Source organism: Saccopteryx bilineata, chromosome 11 (assembly GCF_036850765.1).
Source record: "Saccopteryx bilineata isolate mSacBil1 chromosome 11, mSacBil1_pri_phased_curated, whole genome shotgun sequence".
Classification (NCBI taxonomy): Eukaryota; Metazoa; Chordata; class Mammalia; order Chiroptera; family Emballonuridae; genus Saccopteryx; species Saccopteryx bilineata.
Genome location: NC_089500.1, coordinates 79825380 through 79844185, shown reverse-complemented (window position 1 = coordinate 79844185; position 18806 = coordinate 79825380). Strand labels below are relative to the sequence as shown.

The window sequence follows — 18806 nt, the reverse complement described above, 5'->3', positions numbered from 1 at the left end:
CTGGAAACAGCTGCTTCTCCACGGATGGAGCCCAGGTCCCTGTGGGAGGGTTGACAAATCGGGGTCTGGGCCCTGGGCTCACGGCTGCCGTGCAGTCCCCTCTGTCCCAGCAGCAGACAGAGCGTGTGTCCTAACAGGAGAGCCAGCCTTTAGTCCTGGTGTTCCTTGAGGCCCGGAAATCAATCGAATGTTAAAAGTGCCCCAGGTGTTACAACCAAGTATCACACATGATTAAACACTATGAAGAGGCTTAAAATGAAGCAACACGCCCCACCCCACAGCCCCCTTGGGCTCTGCCTCTCCTAAAGAATTTCTTGGCCACTGGCGGTAGTGCTGATTTATTTGAAAGATTGCATTTCAGTGGATTTACACCGGGTGCTCCTGGTTGGGTTTCTTGGGGCCACAGGCTTCAGTCACTTCCCCAGGTGCTTTGTGTGTCTGCCCTGGGCCACCAGCTTCCCGGTGGCTTTGTTGGTCAGGTCCACGGAGGCAAAGGCCAGCGTCCTCCCTTGCTTCAGAATGTGAGCTGTGATGACTACGTCCTCTCCTATTTTCGCTGGTGACAAGTACCTTGAAAGGGAACACATTTTCATACAATGAACAGCAAGTAGTTTTTAAAAGGGAAAGTGGTATGCATCCCAGAACACCCTTTTGTTAAACTATTTCTAGGAGTGAAATTAGGAACCATGTCCTTGAGCTTTCTGGCCTGGCTAAGTTGAGGAGCTGGTCCCCGACCACACTGGTGTCCCTCCCCATAAACACGGGAAGGGCTTTTCTTAGTGCCCCTCCCTTGTGCACTGTTTGCCACTGTACATTTCCTGGAGCTGTCATCTAATCTGAACCCCAGGTGAAGTATTACTGGCTGTTACTGTGTCCTATCAGTACTTAGAACTTACTCTACAATGACTATAGAAGGATTACGGGACTTAATTCAGGTCCTTGTAATCGTGGTTATGAAATCTGTATATGTATAAGGTCTACCGGAAAGTTCTGTCTGTTTTTAGAATAAAACAAAATACAAATTTTTCTACCATCAGTAAACTTTATTAAATAATATAATTGCCATTATTATTAATGATTTCTTGCCAGCATGAGGGCAATTTGTATATCCCATTTTTGAAAAAATGTTTGATCTTTTGATGCAAAAAATTGAACCAGTGCTTGTTTGATATCTTCTTCATTTTTTAATTTTTTGCCCTTCAAAAAATTTTGTAGGGACAGAAACAAGTGATAGTAGGAGGGTGCTAAGTCCAGGGAATATGGTGGGTGCGACAGACATGCTTCTATAGCATTTCTTTCTTGTAGAAATTCGTAAAAATTACAGTGGCGTAAATGAACTTTATCAGTAGCCATGAGTATACTATCGCTTCACACATAAAACTAAGGTGAAATCAGCTTTGTTTTAGTTAATTTGCTATGTCAGTATGTATATATTAAGTGATAAAATAGGCACACATGCGCCAAATAAACGTGCTTACGTGTCAAAACTTGTGATAGAAACGGACAGAACTTTTTGGTAGACCTTATGTTTCTTTCCTGTGGGTTAGGTGGCAAAAGCAAACGGACACTAAGTGCCTGGACCCTGCTCTTCTTCGGGGAGGCCTGGGCGACAGTGCCAGTGAGTGTTGGAGCCGAGTTGTGTCCACCCGGACCGGAGCGGTCCCTGAGGCGGCCTGCCCTGGGGTGCTGCCCCTGCACAGCATGTCTGTGCCTCAGGGAGATGCCCTGGGTCACCACCTGGACCAGTGTTGTCACCTTGTCACAAGGGGATGATGTCTGCATGAAGGTATCTCCAACTTGTCTGAGTTTTACTCAGTACTTGTCAGGACTATGAAACACAAGCCGTGAGTCTGTGGTGATGTTTTTCCCACCAGCCTCTGCGAGAGGCTAGATGTTTGCTTTGCTAAACGTTTTTGGATCACCCCCTTGACTGCCAGTACACAGGGTACCCAGAAATCAGTTCCTCTGCTTCTAGAGGCCAGGGACCCTGGTAGAGCAAACCTCGAGCCACACTTACACCCGGTGCAGCCCGGCTACTTACGTTATGTTCATGTCCACGCTGACTCCCGGCTCGGCCCTCTCTGAGCACAGCAGAGCCATGGTTGATATGCAGTTCACCAGGGTAGTGGTCAGCCCTCCGTGCAGGGTGCCCATCTTGTTTCTGTTCTTAAACACCACTTCCAAATCTCTTCCAAATCCCTCAGTCCTGGACCCTAGTCGGAAGAAAGGCACGCACAAGATTTCAGGCTGTTACATGTCATCCTCGTGCTTGGTGAGGAATGCTTCCTACATAACGCGTCCTTGGGCACAGACACTGGGGACAAGGACTGTGGGCTCCGCGGCTCCTGTGCCCCCTCCACCTGGACCCTGCGTGTCCCGCCTCCCTGCAGTGTGGTCCCTCCTGGCTCTGGAGCCCAGCAGCGCAGCGGTGTCTGCACGAGTGACATCCCGGTTCTGCATGGCCAGACGAGCTCGTCTGCGCCCCTGACCTGGCGCACAGCCGCGCTCCAAGATCACAGAGCTGACCTTCAGGCGGGGACACAGCGACACCCACCCCAGCGCGGGGCCCCTCTGGCCGCATCGCATGGCGGGGCTGTGCCTCCGATACCTTTTGCAAAATCCTATCAAAGCCTGGGACATTGCTGATGGCCTTCATCACCTCCCGCAGATTCTGGGTCAGGCTCATGTGGGTCGTCCGCAGGCTCCCTGGGCCGCGCGCAAGACAGAGCCTGGAAGAGCCGGTTTACCTACTGGGGGCAAGAACACGGGGACGCAGACGGGCTGCTGCGCCCCTAAGGGCGGTTTTGTCCTCTCTGCGCCGTTCCCACCCACCCCCACCCCCTGAGCAGCCGCGCCAACCGCCCTGAGGGCGGACTGGGCTTCCCAGTCAGATCTCGGGGAGAAGGAACCGAGCCTTTTCAGCGGGGACATCAAAACTAACAACTAAAACACTGAGAAGGACCAGCTGAATGTATTCATGATAGTCTCTTTGTAGTGACGAGGGAAAGGGATTTTATCTTCATCATAATTTTAATCTTTAAAAATAAAATGACAATGCTGCTATTTTTTAAAGATACGTTATGGAAACAATAGTTTATTTTTATTAAGAAAGTACGATTTGGGCAAAAAGTGCTTATTCCCTTGGGAGAATAAGTCAGAAGAACCCCGCCTCCTGCCACTATACACACACACACACACACACACACACACACACACACGGATCAGTGAAAGGCTACATACATAGATATAAAAATATGTATGTAGTAGTGTGTATTAAAGAATTATTAATTTTTTTAATTTGTGAATTTATTTTTGTGACAGAGAGAGAGAGAGAGGGAGAGAGAGATGTACAGATAGGGACAGACAGGAAGGGAGAGAGATGAAAACCATCAATTCTTCATTGCAGCCCCTTAGTTGTTCATTGATTGTTTTCTCATATGCGCCTTGACCAGGGAGGTACCGCAGAGCGAGGGACCCGTTGCTCGAGCCAGCGACCTTGGGCTCAAGCTGGTGAGCCTTGCTCAAACCAGATAAGCCCACGCTCAAGCCAGCAACCTCAGGTTTGAACCTGGGTCCTCTGTGTCCCAGTCTGACACTCTGTCCACTGTGCCACAGCCTGGTGAGACTATCACATTGTTTTAAAACCATGAAAAAGATATTTCCGTTGCAGACTCAGAGCATCCAAGTGAAATACCGCCCCCTTTCCTGCCCATACAGTCGTCCACAGTGCATGCCTGAAACTGTGCATAGCACCAAACCCTATATGTACTAGGTTTTTTCCTCTTCATACATACCTATAACAAAGTTTAATTTATAAATTAGGCACATAAAGATGAACAGGTAAGATAGAACAATTATAACCATGTCCTGTGGTAAAAGTTATGTGAACATGCTCGCTCTCTGATGGGGAATGTACTTGAACCTCCCAGACCTCAGTTTCTCCCACCATCAGAAGAGGAAGTTCCTTGTCTTTTATTGCAGTTTAGTAACCGCGTATGAACAAGGCCAAAAGTTAGAAAAGCTGTACTAACCCTATATCATTTTATCCTCATCTGGTGTGTAGCAGGAGCTCAGTACAAGCCCACCTGCTGCTGAAGACAGGTGAGAGAGCGTTGGCCTCAATCTGTGTCCCTAGGGAGGCCAACCAGTTTCCCTGCAGTGCCAAAATAGATCATTATCTGCATCAGAATAGGCCAGCCTTGCCTGACCAGGTGGTGGCGCAGTGAATAGAGTGTTGGACTGGGATGTGGAGGACCCAGTTCGAGACCCCGAGGTTGCCAGTTTGAGCACGGGCTCATCTGGTTTGAGCAAAGCTCACCAGCTTGGTCCCAAGGTCGCTGGCTCCAGCAAAGGGTCACTCGGTCTGCTGAAGGCCCACGGTCAAGGCACATATGAGAGAGCAATCAATGAACAACTAAGGTGCCGCAAGGAAAAACTGATGATTGATGCTTCTCATCTCTCTGTTCCTGCCTGTCTGTCCCTATCTATCCCTCTCTCTGTCTCAAAAAAAAAAAACCCAAACAAACAAAAAAGAATAGGTCCTCCTCCGCTCTCTGTGTCTGACTCAGCCTGATCAACTGGCAGGGTCACCTTTTTCTTTTCCATCCAAGCTGGTTTTCACCCTTTTCGTTTCGGACAGGTTTTTATTCTTTCAATGTGTGTTGTCTCACGGAAACTTCCTTCTCCTACTCCACCCTGCCAGTGCTCTACGTGCCAGGAGGGCTTGGAGGAAGGCCCCCTGATGCCACACCTGGAAGCTTTAGCATATGTGCTGTGAAAAAGCCATAATAAGTATAAATATAAAATATAAAAATAAATGAAGATGCGAGGAAGCCTTCCTCGTGGTTTTCTATGGTTGAGGTGGGTGGTCTGGGCCACCCCAGCACTGTTTCCATCCTCAGTCGGAGAGCAGCATGTGCTCAAAATGTTGCAGGACAGCAACCCAATGGAGGATTGACACTCAGATAACTATAAGAGGAAAAGAGAATTTATTTTAAAAAAGCCAGCGGAGCACGTGGGGCCAGTAGCTCCAAAGACACATGCTCCGAGAAATTAGATTTCTTACATCTTATATACCCTTAACATAAGGTGACCAACTTTTTTACAATGAAAAGGAGGACAAAAATAAATGTAAGAAAACAATATCGGAAATAAAAGAAACATTTTATTCATTGCAACAATAATACACTAGAATATGATCAATGCATAATAAAGACGTGTAATATTTTCTATTGCACTTATGCTTACATGCCTATTAATTTTTAATAATAATGGTAAGAAAAGACTACTCATTTAGACACAAATACGTCACATCACACGCAATGGATCGACTCTGCATCAATCGAACATGGACATTGACAGATGAGTCTTCCAATATCAAAAAGGGGGACATGTAGGAGGACACTTTTCGAGGGAGGACGGAACTTAGAAAAGAAGGGCTGTCCTCCCTAAAGGGCGATGATTGGTCACCTTACTCCTGCGAAAGGCAGGGAGCAAAGAGCCGGGGAAGTGCGTGGCCCAGAGTCTGGTGTACGTGCGCGCGTGCGCTCGCGTTACCGTGGTAACGGCGTCGCCCGGCGGGGGCTCATCCCTGGCGCGCGCTCCCTCGCCGCCGCGGCCCCGCACTCGCCCTCGGGAGAGTGAGTGCGCGCGTGCGTGTCTGCGTGCGCGTACGCGGCCGGCTGGGGACTGTCCTTAAGCGTCGCCACGCCAGGTACTCCCTCCAGTCCGGGTCCGCGGCCTCGGGTGGAACTAGAGGGCGGGGTGGGAGGGCTCCGGTCCGGAAGGGCGGTTCCGGTCAGAGGGCCGCGAGAGTGGGCGCAGTCGCAGTCGCAGTCGCGGGTTCGCACTTGGGAGCCTCGGGCTGCGTGTCGGGCCGGAGGGTCGTTTCCTGCCCTGGGCTCAGCGCGTGCCCGTCGCCTGCTGTACCCCCGCGGGGCCCAGCTCTGCGGCGGCAGCTTCTCGCCCTCGCTCCGGCCCTGCCACCGCCTCCGGGGGGCCATCTGGCATTCTTCATCAGGGGCGGAACCTGGGTCTGCAGCCGCCGCCCTGTCATCGCTCCCCCCTTTCCAGTGTCTGCGGGGAGAAAGGACCCTGTCTGTCCCACGTCACCATTTCGGGGGGCTCGTGCGCCCACCCAGACGTTTTGGTTCGTCAGTGAAATAGTAGTGTTTTTTTCCAGTGCTTACCAGAAAAGTGAAGGATGTTTTTGATAACAGAAAAAGCAAATTGTAGGCAACCCTCTCCAAAAAGAGAGAGAGTAGTGCTCGCTTCGGCAGCACATATACAAAAAAAGAGAGTGAGAGAGAGAGAGAGAAACCAAGAACTTTTGGAAAGAATGGTAGCTTTTATTTCTGTATTCCTTCAATGCATGCTGGCTGTTCAAACCCTTCCAATCAGAAGGCCACAACCACGGACACTGGAGAGTTCCACCAAATGTGAACTTTTAGCTTGTGCTACGATTTCACTTCATTTTTCATAGACATGAGATAAACTGGAGATGTCAGTTCAGTTACAGACTTCGGTGTCAGAGAGAAAGCCCAATTTCTCTGCCACCTGAGCAAGAGAAACATAACCCTGTGTCAAGACTTGGCTGAACCACAAATGCCAAAAAGACTCATCCCACCTTTGCCATGTAAAAATGCCAAGGCAGGGACCTCATTTTTCTTTAGAATGGCAACGTCTGTCGGGCAGAATCTTTGTATGTATTGAGAAAAAAAAAAAAAAAAAAAGCTTTGGCAATGTAGAGAAGAATGGCTTGGCTGTTATATGTATATTTTCTCGACTTAATTTTCCCTCCCCAGACAAACAGAAAAGAAGCATCCCCTTTTAAATAAATAATGTAGAACCAGGTGTGACTTTTTCTGAGGGTGACCGCCAGGGCCAGGTTCGATGGCCTGGTTTTGGTGGTGGCTCAGCGACTTTGTGACTTAACCCTTCCAAGCCCAATGTCACCGTGCGTCATGGAGCCTGAGAGGAGGCTGGTGACGATGAGATGCACCCTTACTTAAATGCCAGCGCAGGAGAGCAGTCCTGTCACCTGTGCCACAGCACCTCACTTCCTTACCGTTTAGAATGTTTCCACTCCCTGGAAGAGGTTTCTTGGGGCAGGAATTTAATCATGTTATTTTCATGCCTATGTAAGAAGGAGCTGGAAGCGCATCCACGTGAAGGTGTTCTTACATTTCCTCCCGGCCTTAGTCCATTCCTGCTGCGTCATTGGTCGGTGATTTCTGAGTTTTCCCGACAAGGGTGCCTCTGTGCCATCAGGAGCGTTGCGGGGTGCAGCATTTCGGAAGAGGGCTCCCTGTTGTCTTCCTGCCGAGCCCCTGCCACAGTCAGTGTGCACGCCTAGCACTGGCATCCATTTCCTGCCCCGTGTGTGGCCAGCCGGAGACTTCCCGACTCCAGGGACAGCCAAGTATACAAGTGGATGAAATATGGCCGTGTTGTTGATTCCATCTCACTTCGTAGCTTTGGGCTCATAAGGGGAGAACACAGAACGCCCTTTGCCTGTCCCTAGCAGCTGCACTTGCTATCTGAACACACACCAGCTGGATGGCTTGACTGGTATATGACCCTGTGGTGTTAACAGGACAGGCTTCCCACTGAGCTGAAGAAGCGATAGCAATAACTTGGTGTGTTTCCACCTTTACCTATTCTTTTACTTCCTTCCTGTCTCCTGTTTTTCCTTTGAGGTTCTTGAGGCCAAATCTGGCTTTAAGACACATGGGAGGGAGCCTGCACCCAAGGCCTCTCGGGACAGCCACAGAAACCTGCGTCTGCCACCGTGAGGCAGAATGGTGGCCCCCACACGTGTGCTGTCCCCATCACTGCTGCTGGTGACCATGGCAGGTAGGAAACCGTTACCCTGAGACCTCGATGTCACCCTGGTGCTTGCTGTCTGACTTGGCCCCATCCCAAGGTTAGTTTGCCAGTCTCTGAACATGGCAGAGGTTCAAAGAGTAAGTCGTGTGAGGCAGAGCCTCTGGAACGGCTGCTCCGGCTCCATTTAAAAATGGCTCCACTCACGTCAACTCGTCACAGCATCAGTTCTGGTGGTCTAAGCCACGGTTGGGCCACCCTAGCCTCTTTGAGCTTGCCACGGACTGAGGGTGGACATCCGGTCAAGAAGACTAGTTACGTCCAGGCTTTGTCAAAGTATGGTGAAAGCAAAATGAGGCTCACCTGAGAGCCGCCCTCGTTAAAACGTGGTTTCCTAGGCCCCATTCACGCCCAGCCAATGAGAGCTCCTAGTGGGTGTGGGTCCAGAGGCCACAGAACTGACCGTGACACTGATGTGTCTAAGTGCGCGGAGGCTATTTTAGATCATGCAAGGGACACTGCAGAGACTGTGCCACCCTGGGGAAAGCCTGGCTGCCCCCTCCTGTCTCATTACACCCATCCCCGTGTCGTGCGCTAAAGAAACTGGTCTTCGTCTCCTGCCTACTGGACTGTGTCCTCTGGAAAATATTGCCATAAGTGTTTTTATTTTTTTATTATTTATTGATTGATTTATTTGACAGAGGCAGAGTCAGAGAGATGGACAGATGGGGACAGACAGGAAGGGAGAAAGAGAAGCATCAATTCTTCATTGCAGCATCTTAGTTGTTCGTTGATTGCTTTCTCATATGTGCCTTGACTGGGGGGCTACAGCAGAGTAAGTGACCCCTTGCTCAAGCCAGTGACCTTGGGGTTTTGAACCTGGGTCCTCCGCATCCCAGTCTGATGCTCTATCCACTGAGCCGCCGCCTGGTCAGGCAGAGGTTTTGTTTTAATATTTGTTTTGCTTAAGACCTTCACCTGTTTCACCCAGCCCCCTAGCCCGTCTCCTCTCTGACAGCTGCCGGTCTGTTCTCCGTATCTATGAGTCTGTTTCTATTTTGTTTATTTTGGTCATCAGATTCCCCATATAAGTGAGATCATATGGTACTTGTCTTTCTCTGACTGCGTTATCCACTTAGCATTATAATCTCCAGGTCCATCCATGCTGTTACAAAGGATAGGATTTCCTTCTTTTTTTACAGCCGCATAGTATTCCATAGAGCAGACGTACCGTCGTTTTATTTCTATCACAAGCGAATGAGACTTGTCTGCAGCCTGGCCAGCGGGGAAGGGCTCCACTCTTGCTGTGCGACCGGGCTTTCGTGGACATTGGCTTCGGTCTGGGCTTTACTTTTATTTTTTTATTTTTCTGAAGTTGGAAACGGGGAGGCAGTCAGACAGACTCCCGCATGCGCCCGACCGGGATCCACCTGGCACGCCCACCAGGGGGCAATGCTCTGCCCATCTGGGGCATCGCTCTGTTGCAACCAGAGCCATTCTAGTGCCTGAGGCAGAGGCCACAGAGCCATCCTCAGCGCCCGGGCCAACTTTGCTCCAATGGAGCCTTGGCTGCGGGAGGGGAAGAGAGAGACAGAGAGGAAAGAGAGGGGGAGGGGTGGAGAAGCAGATGGGCGCTTCTCCTGTGTGCCCTGGCTGGGAATTGAACCCGGGACTCCTGCACGCCAGGCCAACGCTCTACCACTGAGCCAACTGGCCAGGGCCTGGGCTTTACTTTTTTTTAATGTATTCTGTCCCCACACCTATCAACAAAGCATTGGGTTTTTTTTAAAGTTCTTATTTATTGATTTTAGACAGAGGAGAGAGAGAGAATAGGGGGAGGAGTGGGAAGCAGTAACTCAAAAGTAGTTGCTTCTTGTATGTGCCTTGACCGGGCAAGTCTGGTGTTTCCCACCAGCGACCTCAGCGTTCCAGGTGGACACTGTATGCACTGCGCCACCACAGGTTAGGCAACAAGGTATCATTTGCAGTGTGACACTATTACACGTGTGTACTAATCTGCATACAGGTATCTGTATTATCTGTAATCCCCAGTTATCACGGGGGGGGGGGGGATGATTTATCTTTGCGTTCTTGTGTAAAGGGATTTCCCCTGGAGGAGGAGTCAGCACACTGTCCCACGACCTGCTTTGTGCGGCCCGTGAGCTGAGAAGGGTTTTTCACATTTTCCACCAGTTGGAAAAGACGTAACAATACTTCCTGACACGTGAAACACAGCTGAACCCCCGGGCTGCCGGCACACAGGCAGGCCGCTCGCTCACAGACAGGCCGTCTGCGCTGACCCTGTGCTACACACAGCAGAGGGGAGTAGCGTCCGTGCAGGCTGCGCCCAAGCTTAGGCGACCTACTGCTGGCCCTCCACCGACAAACGTGGGCTGAAGCCAGAATGACAGTCCTAACTCCCTCCTTCTGTGGGAGGGCAGGCTTGTGGGCTGCACGGAGCATGCGCAGCTCTGTGCGGCTCCCTGCGGGGGTGGGCCTGCATCTTAGACGTGGGGGAGGGGCTGCTTCAGTGGCAGCCCTCTGGTTTCTATCGGCAACAACGCCAACACCTGTATTCTGTCTGTGTGAGCCCTGCCCTCCCCAGGTCGGGAGGAGAGGGCTGTTACCTGTTCATCCCTAAAGCCACCCTCCACCCCCACCCTGGGCAAAGAGCTTCCCTTTCATCTGCTTCCTTTCACTCCCCTGAACTCACAATAACCCTTGGGCAAAGTGGCACGTTCTGGTCCCCTGCACGCACCTCTGAGCCAGTCTCACAGGATCCAGAAGAAACTCAAGTAATGGACCGGCGAGGAAAAAAAACACACACACACAAAAAAACCCGTCACCAGGAATTCGAACACAGAAAGCGGAAGGTCTGTTAGTTCAACATTTATTAATTACACACAGCTCCGCTGACAAGACAGGGACTCGCGCGCGCATGCCCCCAGTTACCGAAACACGGACACGGGAGCGACGCGCGTCCACTTAAAAAACAAAACGTGTGCGCACACTTCCGACGAATTCCCAGGCAGGCCCCGTCCCACAGAAGGCAGCACGGAGGCCGTCACAGCGTCACACTGTTCAAGTCAAAGGCGCTCCGCAGAACAGCGGCGCACGGGTAACGGAACCCCTGGCTGCCGCCTCCGGAGAGGGCAGGCCTGCGGCTCACGTTGCGGTCAGCGAGCGGGCAGCTGAGTGGACTCGGCCGCACTGCGTTTCTGGTCTCCCTCCGAGGCTTTCCGCAAAGGCGAAGGTAGATGAGGGAGGAGGAGGAGGAGGATTTAAAAGCTACCCTTCGGTGGGTCAAGATGAGTCCTTCAAGTGAGGACCTGGGCATGGGGGTGGGGGGCGTGGAGAGCTCTTTCTCAAGGCCGAGACCACTCTCTGGGTAATTTCATTTGAGTGGTGTGACCATTGCTAGGGGACAGGGGTAATCCTTGGTGGGAGCGCACTGGGAATGCCCAGAAAGGTACTTCTCATACAGTAGGTGTTCAACCAAAGAAAATGACGCATGACAGACCCCCGGAGGTCCGCCTCGCCCTCCTGGTCTAGGTCAGGGGTCGGGAAACAGTTTCTGTCAAGAGCCGAGTGACTATTTTGGGTCGTGCCAGCCCCCCCGCTCTCTGTGGCAAGTGTTCAGCTCTGCCGAGAAGGCAGCCACAGACCCCTCGGGTGGGGGGGGGCGTGGCTCCGTCCCAGCAGCAGCATGTTTGTGGAGGCTGAAGTCCGAACGTCACAGTGTTCAGGAGACAGTACTGTCCCCCCTCAACCACTTGGAAACATAAAGTTAGTCCTGGGCTGTGTAAAAACATGTGGCAGGCCAGGTGACACTTGGGAAATTCTCTGTGGGGGCCTCCTGTCCTCTGGGGGTCTAGGTGCCCGAGCCAGCTGGGCCAGCCTGCCTCCCGCTGCGCTTTGCCAGGGGGTCGGCGGGGCTGTAGTGGGTTCTTGGGGAGTCTGCTGGTTGTCGGGGGCTCTGTAGCCACAGGCACATGGCACCTGGTGGTCCCTAGTTGGGTAAGGGTAGGGGCAGGTGTCACCTCTCTAAGATGACAAGGACTGGGTGAGCTTCAAAAAGGTGGTTATTCAGCTACCCTATAAGTTTATTTAAATTCACGGGTGGCACACTGTCACAGATGTAGGCAAACTTCCTCTTCTGTTCTCTAAAGAACGGGGGCCCCCACAAGCCTCCTCTTCTGTTCTGTAAAGAACGGGGGGCCCCTACAAGCCTCCAAAGCACACGTACTTGATCTCCAGGTACTCGTCAATGCCGTACTTAGAGCCCTCTCGCCCGAGGCCGGACTGCTTCACCCCGCCGAACGGGCACTCCACCGAGGAGAGGAGCCCTTCGTTGACGCCCACCATGCCAACCTCCAGCCGCTCCGCCACCCGCCAAATCTGGGCGGGGTCTTGAGAGTAAAAGTAACCTGTCACAGAGAGAGAGGACAGAGGCAGCGTGTACCGTGGTCACGCCCGAAGCTGAGGATGGCGCTGACCTATGCCTCAATAACCACGCGGGCTGGAGCCTCCGGGTCCCGTCGAGCCCCCATGTGGGGCCAGTTCGTCTCTTCCTGTCCAACCTGGGACGTCTTTCTGCTTCTGTTCCAACCTTGCTCCAGTGCTCACTGTCGCCCATCAGGCCCGTGGCCACAGCCTCCAGCGCCTGGGACCTACTATTCAGTTCCTCCTCCGAGCCCCTGACTGTCCACGTGGTCCTGCCCACCCCCCCCCCCCGGGGACCCCTTGTGGTCTGTGAGATAAGGCTCCTCTGAGTGTCAGACCCGAGTGCTCACAGGTAGCTTTCAGCGCCACCTTCCGTCCCTCCAAGCTCGTGGACTGATTCCTCCCTTCCCTTTCTTTCTCCTTAAGCCCCCCACGCCCCCACCCCTATCCCATCCGCCCAGAACCTCTCTCCTCCCATCTCTGCACTGTTGGAATCATGCCTACATCAATGACGTGTCCAGGGCGTGGCTTCCTCCGCCCTCATCCCATTGTGCTGGGAAGAAAGGGACACTTTCTTCCCTGAGCTCAGCGTCCGTCCGGAGCCACTGTGCACACAGCTGACCCCAGACCCTGGTAGCTCTGTGCAGGAGCGAGGGGTTCGCGACCATCATGGCACCCAAGTGCTTCCCCTGGTATTGTGGGCCTCTCGCCTGCAGGGGGCGCTCCTAGCAGCCAGAGCTGGACCTCTGCCTCCGTGTCTTCCTCCTGCTCACACCCCATGGGCGCTATAATAGGTTTGCTGAGTGCACCTGTGCGCAGATAACTCGGCTGGGGTGGTGGGGTGCACAGTGCTGACGCAGGGCAGTGGGAAGCTAGGGAAGTTCCTTGGCATGTGCAGTGGGGAAACCGAGGCATATACAGTCAGATAAGAAATAACAAGGTTTTATCTTCCGCGACCAAGGACGCTTAGAGCAAATGATTTACACATTCCAGACCCTCCCCGGGAAAGGGGGAGGGCAGACCCACCTGGGTCCCGGTGACATTCTGTGAAGGTAAAAACTGACCAGAGAATGACCTCCCTCTCTGCTCATTTTGATGAATGCTCCAGGGTGCATTGAGGACACAGCAGGAGAGCGAAAGCCACACAAACCTGCCCCTGCCCCTCAGGGAGCAACAGGCGTGCCCCAAAGTGTCCCCCAAACCCAGAGTGGCGTCCAGCAGGCAAACGCCAGCTTCAGCTTGAGAAATGGCATGACTGCCCCGGAGCCAGGACGGACATACTTACCTGCCAACCCAACGTCGGTCGCATTGGCGATCTCCACAGCCTCCTCCTCTGTGTCGAACCTGCCAGAGTTAATACGGGTCATCAGTGGACTCTCGGGGGCCGCAGAGAAAACCAGCTGTCTCTCCTCCTGGTTCGTTGCCACAGTAATGGCACGAGATAAGCTAAGAATTCTGCAAAGAGGTTTCAGGGCACGGCTCAGCGCCCCTTGCTGCGGTGACTGGGCGTTCGAGGCCAGTGTGCCACATCGCCCAGCCCTTCTCTCCCAGAGAGCAAGAGACAAGCGGGCAGACCCCGGCGTCCCACAACAGAACACCTCAGAAAGAATCACTGGGCTTGTGGTCTGCTAAGACTACGTTCCAGGTGTGACAACGGCTCTAGCACTGACCAGTGCAGGAAGGCCGTCCAGAGGAGGCGGGCCTGGGGTCCCCATGTGGGCTCTACCTACGCTGTGGTTCAGAGCGTGGGGGCAGGGGCTGGGGGGCCGAGTGGGCGGGCGAGGACAGGGCTGAATCTGGGCTGGGGGGGGGAGGCGCAGGAACAGAGGAAGAGAGGGTGGGAACAACAAGAGGCTCCAGAGGAGGGAAGTGGACGCGTCTCTGTGACGGACTTCTGACCGGGCTGGAAAAGGACAGGAGCAGGGAGACAAACATTAGGGAAACAACCGGAAATCTCCCAGAACTAGACATGCGCTTTAGACACGAACGGAAGACATGAGCACGTCAGAAGGAAAATGCTCCCGGTGTTCCACACCCGGTAAAATCTCAGGACGTCAGAGACCACGAGAACTTTCAAAAGTCTCCAGAGAAAAAAGAAGCCCTTGGATTGGCAGGAACCGGACTCAGCTCCCTGAGCAACAGCCCCGGAGGTGAGCGGACGGAGGAGTGCCAAGGGTGGAATTTTATCCAGCTAAACTATCATTTTCTTAAAACGTGAGATGGTCGCCATATCGCACTTCGCTTTTCACAGTCTCACTGTATTGCAGATTTTTCGCTATGTCGTGAGATTTTGTGGTATATAGGTATTTTTATGTATTTATTATTTTAATTATTTTTGTGGTAAAATAAGCAAAATAAGTGTGGGAAAGGTTAATAACAGTGTGGGAAAGGTTTATAAGAGTGTGTGGAGGGTTTATAAAGCCTTAAATACACATACACACACACACATATATATATATAAAATAAAATATAAGGTTGCTACTTTGTGAATTTTTGCCTGTGGCTGGGGATTCTGGAACCTAACCCCTGCAATAGATGAGGGACCACTGTGAATTGGTCATGTAAGGTCACAGAAAGTTCATCTCCCACAGATTCCCGTGAGAGAGCTCTTCAAGGATGTGCTCCAAGAAGAAGGAAAATGAGTTCAGCAGAAAGCAAGACATAAGTTAAGAATCTGGTCAAAAGTGTCCGTCAGAGGAAGAGTGGATTAAAAAGTTTTGGCACATATATACTATGGAATACTACTCAGCCATAAGAAATGATGACATCGGATCATTTACAACAACATGGATGAACCTTGATAACATTATACTGAGCGAAATAAGTAAATCAGAAAAAACTAAGAACTATATGATTCCATACATAGGTGGGACATAAAAATGAGACTCAGAGACATGACAAGAGTGTGGGGGTTGGGGGGGGGAGAGGGAGGGGGTTGGGGGAGGGGCGGGGCACAAAGAAAACCAGTTAGAAGGGGACAAAAGATAATTGGACTTTGGGTGATAGGAATGCAGCATAAGCAAATGTCAAAATAACCTAGAGATGTTTTCTCTGAACATATGTACCCTGATTTATCAATGTCACCGCATTAAAATTAATCAAAAAAAAAAAAAAGAATCTGGTCAATTCTGTAGTCTTAAGTAGGAAATAAATTTTAAAAAATCATAAATGTATCGATATAGCATAGCCCTCTGCATGTCCCTCCCACCACTTGACCGCAGCACACAGCACATGAACCGGCCGCCCCCTCCCACCGCCAGGCCTGACCGCCTCCTCCCACTGCCAGCCTGATCGTTGCACGCGAGCCGGCCGCGCCCCCCACTACCACCAGGCCTGACCGTGGCACGTGAGCCGGCCGCCCCCTCCCATCGCCAGGCCTGACCCCGGCACGTGAGCCAGCCGCCCCCTCCCACGGCCAGGCCTGACCATGACACGTGAGCCGGCCGCCCCTTCCCACGGCCAGGCCTGACCGTCGCACGCGAGCTGGATGTCTCTGGGTTTCCTTTTTCTCCCCACCCTTGGGTCTGGCCACCAGCGGGATGATCTTACTTGATAACAGGTGCCAGAGGCCCAAAAGTCTCCTCACGCAAGCAGAGCATGTCCCGGGTGACATTGCTGAGCAGGGTGGGCTCAAAGAAGTTCTTTCCCAGTTGATGGCGCTTCCCGCCTGTCACGACGGTGGCCCCTTTGGAAACCGCGTCACTCACGTGTTTCTCCACCTGTGAGACGAGAACAAGAGAGTTCTTGGAAAAGCAGGTTAAGGAGTCCTTGAAGAATCTCTCAGAACATGTCAACGGCAGAAAACTGTCACTAGCTCCCTTTCTTCCTCAGTTTGAAAACAAGGTAGCCTAGTCCCTTCAGGTGGAAGGAACCACATTTGCAGATGGAGGTCATCTGAGGGCACAGTGCCCCCCTCCCTCCATGCTCTGTGACGTCTGACCTCACTGCTGACCGGTCTGTCCAGGCCTGACGCTCAGCTGTTGTCCTGGGCTTTGCTCTCTGCACTCCTGGGTGAGTTCCAGGACCTGGGACCCCACGGCGTCCTCCTCCTGGACTCTGTTCTGATATGCTCTCCACCAGTAGCTGAGGAGAGCACAGTGGCCGCACTGTACGGTCTGGGCTCCTGGACTGCGTGTCTGATGGGCACCGAGGGTCAGCTGGAGCTGGCACCTCGACCCAGCATCTCCCCTCCGCACGAGAGTGCACGGCTCTACCCCACCCAGAGCTGTTGGTGAGAAGTCCAGTCTGCCAACGCTCCCCACTTCTCTGTGGGTGGCTCTGCCCTCCGCCGGCTGCTAGAATCGTCTTTTACCTTCCTGACACTCTAAACTCTTAGACTCTATCTGGGTCTTTCCTTTCATTCACGCCACTTGACTGCGGGGGCCGTTTTGCAGTCTGAAGAACTGCCCTCCCAGCTCTAAGACACCGTTTCCCAGTGTTGACTTCAGTGCCCTTTCCTACCTCTTCCCTAGTCTTCTTGTACGACTCCTGTCACTCATGGCTCTCCCTCACCTCTGACTCATCCCCTTTGCCTTCCTGCATTTCCCCTGTTTTTCATCTGTCTTTTGCTTTAAATTCTAAGACATCTCCTTGCTTTTGCCTTGCACGGGATTTAAAACATTCTGGCCGTCACGTGTCTGACTTCTACAAACTCTTTCTGATTCCCACTGCTTCCTTTCCGTGGAAGCCGCCTCTGTGTGACAACAGGTGCCCTGTCTTCTCCACACGCATGGAGGACACGGAGCCTGAGAAGTCCCTTCCTGTGGTGACCCGTCTGCTCCTGAGGGCCAGCTTTTCTGTGCGTCCCCTCCAGTCAGGTCCTTCCTGGTCCTCGTGAGGACCGTGTTGATTAGTTTAGGGGTGGCACAGTGGCCTCCGCTAGAAACCGCTCTGCTCTCTTCTCGTCGTCTTCAATGTGACAGGCAGTCCACCCCCTGGAATTCAGTCTGTCACTGTGTATCCACTAAAGCCAACACAATAGATTGTTTTCAGACAAACTGTTTGCTACTGAATCTCCACCAAGAAAAGAAATTCTTCAACTGCTGCCTGAAGTCCTGGGAAGCAGCGCCCTCTAGAGAGGGACATCAGCATCTTCACTTTGGCAAGAACAAGAAGAACCAGCGCCAGAGCCCAGCCTCTGCCGCAGGGGTCGGGAACCTATGGCTCTTGAGCCAGATGTGGCTCTTTTGATGGCTGCATCTGGCTCACAGACAAATCTTTAATTAAAAAAAAATAACGTTAAAAATATAAAACATTCTCATGTGTTACAATCCATTCATTTCCTACCGTTCATATTCATGGTTGCAGGTGGCTGGAGCCAATCACAGCTGTCCTCCGGGACAATACCAAATTTTTATTGGATAATGCCTAATGTACATGGGTCGTTGTATGGCTCTCACGGAATTACATTTTAAAATATGTGGCGTTCATGGCTCTCTCAGCCAAAAAGCTTCCCAACCTCTGCTTGCCCCACTGAAGGCACCGTCCACTCCCTCAGGCCAGCTCAGCATCCGTCCTGGTTGAAGGCTCACCATGCTGGGATGCACAGACCCACACCATTCTCACTGGCTGGGTGAGCCCCCCCGAGTCCAAAGTCACCTCAGGAATGCCAGAGGTAGCAATGGAACCATAAACCCTCAGGCCTCACAGGCAGGTCACCAGTCGCCCTGTGGCCATGCTGACCCTCAGGTGACACTAGGAGGCTAGCTGTGCCCCCCTCTGGCCAGCTCTGCTCCACACAATCTTCAGCTTCCACATTCTGCCAGATTTAAATGATTCCATTACAATCTTCTCTATTAGTAGAGACTTATTAGGGAGCATACTGGGTGTTTGTATTACAAGAAAGTTCCTTGTCAGCAACTCTAAAAAGGACAATTAAAAAAAAAAAAAGAAACAGCAAGACAAGGAGAGAAATCTCACCTTGCTAGTCGTCTAGACTGGGAGGGTTTTTTTTGTTTGTTTTTTTGTTTTTGTATTTTTCTGAAGCTGGAAACGGGGAGAGACAGACAGACTCCCGCATGCGCCCGACCGGGATCCACCTGGCATGCCCACCAGGGGCGATGCTCTGCCCCTCCGGGGTGTCGCTCTGCCGTGACCAGAGCCACTCTAGCGCCTGGGGCAGAGGCCAAGGAGCCATCCCCAGCGCTCGGGCCATCTTTGCTCCAATGGAGCCTTGGCTGCGGGAGGGAAAGAGAGAGACAGAGAGGAAGGAGTGGGGGGGTGGAGAAGCAGATGGGCGCTTCTCCTGTGTGTCCTGGCCGGGAATTGAACCTGTGCCCCCCGCACGCCAGGCCGACGCTCTACCGCTGAGCCAACCGGCCAGGGCCTAGACTGGGAGTTTTTTAACAAATTTTCTATAAGCAGCTCCCTTCCCCACGGCCATCGCCAGGTCCTGGACGTGGCCTCAGGGACTGGCGTCTCACCTGCAGGAGGCCTGTGTCAGGTTCTCCCAGAATTCCAGCTGAACCCTCACAGTCTCAGAAACAAAGATGGTCTTCCTTCCTTTCAGGTGTCACGGAAATGAAACAACTTTGCTTTTT

At 52.3% G+C, this 18806-nt stretch overlaps 2 protein-coding genes and 1 long non-coding RNA gene across 4 annotated transcripts in view; 1 reads left to right on the top strand and 2 right to left on the bottom strand.

Moving 5' to 3' along the window:
- Positions 1-322: 322 nt before the first annotated feature.
- Positions 323-2778, bottom strand: LOC136315232 (acyl-coenzyme A thioesterase 13-like). The gene is made up of 2 exons (XM_066246671.1): positions 2042-2778; positions 323-570 (listed from the first exon to the last, which is right to left on the bottom strand). Exons 1-2 carry the CDS (start codon positions 2152-2154, stop codon positions 414-416), a joined length of 270 nt encoding a protein of 89 aa, XP_066102768.1. The 5' UTR covers positions 2155-2778; the 3' UTR covers positions 323-413.
- A 2855-nt stretch (positions 2779-5633) lies between these two features.
- Positions 5634-18806, top strand: part of LOC136315164 (uncharacterized) — a 16861-nt gene continuing 3688 nt past the window's right edge. Inside the window, exons 1-3 of one of the 2 annotated variants that reach the window (XR_010727461.1) lie at positions 5634-5713; positions 7698-7854; positions 14859-15143. This is a non-coding gene — a long non-coding RNA (uncharacterized lncRNA). Of the gene's footprint in view, positions 5714-7697; positions 7855-14858; positions 15144-18806 lie in introns of those variants that run through there. The other variant, XR_010727462.1, reaches the window with a different exon arrangement.
- ALDH5A1 (aldehyde dehydrogenase 5 family member A1) overlaps positions 10699-18806 on the bottom strand; it is a 27211-nt gene continuing 19103 nt past the window's right edge. The window contains exons 8-10 of the mRNA XM_066246494.1: positions 15817-15986; positions 13553-13611; positions 10699-12251 (exon numbers count right to left, since the gene is read on the bottom strand). Of these exons, the coding sequence (XP_066102591.1) occupies positions 12046-12251; positions 13553-13611; positions 15817-15986 (435 nt within the window). The 3' untranslated portion in view covers positions 10699-12045. The remainder of the gene's footprint in view (positions 12252-13552; positions 13612-15816; positions 15987-18806) is intronic.